The following is a 5,511-nucleotide window of genomic DNA, read 5'->3' as shown; positions in this document are numbered from 1 at the left end:
TTCTTCTTCTTTCGGCGAGCTCCCGTTTGGGGTCGCCACAGCGGATCAACAGTCTCCATTTCGCTCTATCCTCCACATAACATGTTCCATTGACACTCCAACCACCCGCATGTCCGCCCTCACCGTATCCATGAACCTCTTCTTTGGCCTTCCTCTTCTCCTCCTGCCTGGCGGCTCCATCTTCAACATCCTTCGCCCGATATACTCTGCTTCCCTCCTGTGCACATGTCCAAACCATCTCAATCTCGCCTCTCTCACTTTGTCTCCAAACCGTCCTACCTGCGCTGTCCCTCTAATATACTCATTTCTTATCCTGTCCATCCTCGTCACTCCCAACGAGAATCGCAGGATCTTTAACTCTGCCACCTCCAACTCCGCTTTCTGTCTTTTTGTTAGTGCCACCGCCTCCAAACCATACAACATAGCTGGTCTCAGTACCATCTTATATACTGTTGTGGTTACCAGATTCGCAAACCACCATTCAGGTCCCTTAGGTGAGGTATCTCGGTAAGTGCATGTGTAGTTAGGCCCAAACCCGTTGTCTAGTGGGAATACATGTCATTTATACGTGCTGCGACTCTTCAGGATAGCCGTTTTTCTTTTACTATCTTTATTTTGGACCAATCGCCACCATCACAACCACAACAACAACCACCAACCACAACGCCGCTTCACCACAACCGCCACGACCTTTACCGTCACAACTCGCCACCATCGCATCACCGTCATCTCGCGCCACTCATGGGCACCGATGCTGGACTCGTGTAGGGCGCACGTTGAACAGCGTGTACAAAATCACGGATTTTCTGCTTCAAAAACGGATCAAAAACGACACACGCCCACTTTTTGCCGTCCAATCGGTGAGCGAGGGGCGATTTGGCCCCGCCTCCAGAACGATCGATATATGCAAATTTGTGGATCAAAAAGCCTTCACGCCCACTTTTTCTCGGGCCAATGGGGAGCGAGGTGAAAGGTCAAAGGGAGGGGGTCAAAGGCGAAGTTACGGGGGGATAAAAGGACGGTGTTCGTCAGTCAGAAGAGAGTCAGCAGAACGAGAGTCGGAGTCGCAAAAGGAACGAGAGAGTCAGCAGAACGGGTCGGAGAGTCAGCAGAACGAGAACGAAGAGTCGCAAAGGAGTAAGGAGAGAGTCGCAAACAAGAACGGGTCGGAGAGTCAAGAAGAGGAGAGTCGGAAGCAGAGGGTCAAGACTTCGCGGGCGGTGGAGCTGCTCGTCGTGTGCGGTGGAGTCGGAACGGAGGGGACGGAGCTGTGGAAAGGCGGCGACACCAGACGAGGGGGTGCTCGCGTCGTGCAGGAAGCTGCACCCGAGGGAGGCCGACAGCGCGACCTGGCCGAGGTGGAGACGCTCGTCGCACATAATAAAGATCCTCTATACCCCGAGCATCAGCAACCCCCTCCTGTTTCCCCCCGCGCTGAGATAGTGCGACCAAGGGGGCCCCGTTCCCACCCCCTGCCAGGCACTGTCCACGAGGCCCGCGGGTTGCGGGGCCATCGCCGCTCCGCGTCTCATCACCAGACGGGTAGGCCCGACCCGGTCTCGGCCTCAGGCCTACCCCATTCTTGGGGGGATTTCTTTTCCTTGGTTTTGGGTATGTGTTGTCGGCGCCGTCTGTGAAGTAGAATTGTATAAGTGTTGCCGTGTGCTCGGTAGTCGGTATTAGCTCTGCACTGTGTTTTCACTTTTATGTTTGCTTTTTGTGTAAATGGAATTGTGTTTTCTTTTTTTTGTGTGCATTTGGTGGAATTGTATTTGTGTGCTTTCCGTTCGTCGCGAATAAATGTGCTTTATTGTTGAACTGTTCTCCCGCTTCGCTTCGTCTTTTCCTCCATTGAATCCCCATCTTGCTTCACGTAAAGGGTTGGTAGTGGGCTGAATACGCCCGATAATTAATCGAACCGTCGAGGTCGACGATAACACCGCTCGGTTATTCTGATAGTACGGAACGGGTCGCTTAAGTGGCCCGTGTCCGAAGTCGACCTGCGGCGAGGTGCGATCGCCCGGTCTACCCTCCGCGTGGGTACTTAGGTAGTTCGAATTTGGCGAGCAACCCTATCCCACGCGGGGGCTGATTGGCTCGATCGCGGTGAGACCGAAAGGTCCACCCGTGACTGGTTCCCGGCGTTAGTCCGAGAGGGTCACGACTGGATTGTCCGTCCGGTGGGCGACGTGCCGCGATTCGAGTTACGTGGCCGTTCGCACGCCGGCGGGCGCGAAATCCGCAACAATACTTTCCCCTTCACTCTTGCAGCTACCCTTCTGTCACAAATCATTCCTGCAACTCTTCTCCACCCACTCCATCCTGCCTGCAATCTCTTTTTCACTTCTCTCCCACACTCTCCGTTACTTTGGACAGTTGATCCCAAGTATTTAAACCCATCCACCTTCCCCACCTCAACTCCTTGCAACCGCACCATACCACCACCCTCCCTCTTATTTACGCACATATACTCCGTCTTACTCCGACTGACTATCACTCCCCTTCTCTCCAGTGCGTACCTCCACCTCTCGAGGCTCGCCTCAGCCTGCTCCCAACTCTCCCTACAGATCATGATGTCATCCGCGAACATCATAGTCCATGGAGACTCCAGTCTGATCTCGTCCATCAACCTGTCCATCACCATTGCAAACAGGAAAGGGCTCAGAGTGGATCCTTGGTGCAATCCCACTTTGACCTTAAACCGGTCCGTCATTCCTATCGCACACCTCACTGCTGTCACACTGTCCTCATACATATCCTGCAAGATCCTCACATACTTCTCCACCACTCCCGACTTCCTCATACAATGCCACAACTCCTCTCTTGGCACCCTATCAAAAGCTTTCTCTACATCCACAAACACACAATGAAACTCCTTCTGGCCTTCCCTATACCTCTCCATCAACATTCTCAAAGCAAACATCGCATCAGTGGTGCTCTTTCCTGGCATAAACCCATATTGCTGCTCACAGATAGTCACCTCTCCTCTCAACCAAGCTTCCACTACTCTTTCCCACACCTTCATGGTGTGGCTTAACAACTTTATCCCTCTAATTTCCACAGCTCTGCACATCACCCTTATTCTTGAAAATCGGAACCAGTACACTTAATCTCCACTCCTCCGGCATCCTCTCACTTTCCAAGACTTTATTAAACAATCTGGTTAACAACCCCACTGCCATCTCTCCTAAGCACTTCCATGCCTCCACTGGTATACCATCTGGGCCAACCGCCTTTCCACTTTTCATCTTCTTCATAGCAGTCCTCACTTGATCCTTACTGATCCACCCCACTTCCAGATTCACTATCTCCACCTCTTCCAACCTTCTCTCTCTCATTTTCTTCATTCATCAGCTCCTCAAAGTACTCCATCCACCTTCTCAACACACTCTCCTCGCTCGTCAGCACATTCCCATTTGCGTCCTTTATCACCCGAACCTGCAGCACATCCTTCCCAGCTCGGTCCCTCTGTCTTGCCAATCGGTATAAATCCTTTTCCCCTTCTTTTGTATCCAACTTCTCATACAGCTCGTCATATGCCTTTTCCTTGGCTTTTGCCGCCTCTCTTTTTGCCTTTCGCCGCCATTCCTTGAACTCCTGCCTACTTTCTTCATCTCTCTGACTATCCCACTTCTTTTTCGCCAACCCCTTCTTCCTTATACTTTCCTGTACTTCCTCGTTCCACCACCAAGTCTCCTTATCTTCCTTCCTCCGTCCAGATGTCACACCAAGTACCTTCCTCGCTATCTCCCTCACCACTTCTGCTGTAGTTGCCCAATCATCCCACCCATCTTTACCACCATCCAACGCCTGTCTCACCTCCTCCCTAAATTTCACGCAACAGTCTTCCTCCTTCGGCTTCCACCATCTGGTCCTTGGTTCAGCCCTCACTCTCTTCCTCAACCTCACCTCTAAAGTCATCCTACAGACCACCAATCGATGCTGTCGAGCTGCACTCTCCCCCGCCACCACCTTGCAGTCACAAATCTCTTTCAGGTTGCATCTCCTGCTTAAGATGTCATCCACCTGTGTGCACTTTCCTCCACTCTTGTATGTCACCCTGTGTTCCTCCTTCTTCTTCTTGAAATACGTATTTACCACTGCCATTTACATTCTTTTTGCAAACTCTACCACCATTTGCCCTTCCACATTTCTCTTGTTGAGACCATACCTACCCATCACCTCCTCATCCTCTTTATTCCCTTCCCCAACATGCCCATTGAAATCTGCTCCAATCACCACTCTTTCATCCTTGGATACACTCTCCACAAATTCATCTAACTCACTCCAGAAATCTTCTTTATACTCCATCTCACACCCCATATGTGGGGCATATGCACTGATGACATTCATCATCACCCATTCAATTTCCAACTTCACACTCATCACTCGGTCAGACACTCTCCTCTTATGTCTATGTGTGTGTGTGTGTATATATATATATATATATATATATATATATATATATATATATATATATATATATATATATATATATATATATATATATACACATATACACACATTTACCGTTCCGCCATTTTACCAGAAAAGTAACACGATAAACACAATGACGTGAACAGTTGAGACGATGAAAAGCGACACACCAGTAAAAGAGTGATGGTTCTGATAAAATCACACACCGTCTCGCCTTGAGGATTAAATGGGACTCACGTTTCATCGAGCTCCTCCACCTTCCTCAGAAACTGTCCGTGTGACAGGTTTCCGATGTTGTAAAACAGCAAGGCCCGATTCCGCGCATTCTCGGGAAGCTTGCTCACCACGTCTTGCACCGAACTATTCTGTCCCATAACTATGGGCCTCAGCGAGATTTCGCGGGACGACGATGCGCGGACATCCCTGCCGAAGGAAACAAATACAGTATTCCCGAGTTACCCTTCGCTCGCTCGGCAACACAATACAATCGGAGCACTCGTCCGAGCGTTGAAATCACAAGAGGGACTTTCACCGCGAATATCATAAAAAAATAAATCTCCTCAGACTTTCCTTCCAAGGAACCCCAGACTCAGGTGAAACATCGAATACCGACGGAGGTAAAACCGCCCGGAAACTGACCGCACCGACATTTCCGTCAACACCAATGATTCGGCCCCAAAGCGGACGATTCGAGCAGCGAAGCTATATTAATTTAAATTTATATATAGAATCCACATACAGATTCATATTTAATTTAACTTTTGTAGTTTTTTTTTTTTTACTCCAAAATATTTAAAATGGACCAGCAACACTACACGAATCGACGGAAATACACCGCCTAATAATGCAGGCATTCATTCTGTGGAGCCATACACCAAACAGCCTCTCTTGGCCATTTTTACAGCGCGGCGACATCGCGCTGTTATATTATTGGCTATTCTGTCCTGTGTCTTCTGTCACTTATTGTTGGGTGTGATGTGGGCGGAGATTGCCTGGTGGATTGTGGGCGGAGATTGCCGGGTGGATTGTGGGCGGAGATTGCCTGGTGGATTGTGGGCGGAGATTGCCTGGTGG

The 5,511-nt window shown here is 49.8% G+C and overlaps 1 protein-coding gene across 6 annotated transcripts in view; it reads right to left on the bottom strand.

Moving 5' to 3' along the window:
• The window catches only part of RNF141 (ring finger protein 141), a 22,995-nt gene extending 17,879 nt beyond the window's left edge, over window positions 1–5,116 (bottom strand). For 2 of the 6 annotated variants that reach the window (XM_085880696.1, XM_085880693.1), the window contains exons 1-3: window positions 5,010–5,116; window positions 4,675–4,862; window positions 2,520–2,630 (exon numbers count right to left, since the gene is read on the bottom strand). In XM_085880696.1, coding sequence (XP_085736822.1) covers window positions 2,520–2,630; window positions 4,675–4,862; window positions 5,010–5,087 — 377 coding nt within the window. In that variant the 5' untranslated portion in view covers window positions 5,088–5,116. The remainder of the gene's footprint in view (window positions 1–2,519; window positions 2,631–4,674; window positions 4,863–5,009) is intronic. The other 4 variants (XM_085880692.1, XM_085880691.1, XM_085880694.1 and 1 more) reach the window with 3 other exon arrangements.
• Between the last annotated feature and the right edge of the window lie 395 nt (window positions 5,117–5,511).

Source organism: Eptatretus burgeri, chromosome 5, assembly GCF_056783735.1.
Source record: "Eptatretus burgeri isolate ZD-2024b chromosome 5, Ebu_testis_v1, whole genome shotgun sequence".
Taxonomy (NCBI): domain Eukaryota; kingdom Metazoa; phylum Chordata; class Myxini; order Myxiniformes; family Myxinidae; genus Eptatretus; species Eptatretus burgeri.
This window is presented reverse-complemented; position numbering and strand designations above follow the sequence as displayed.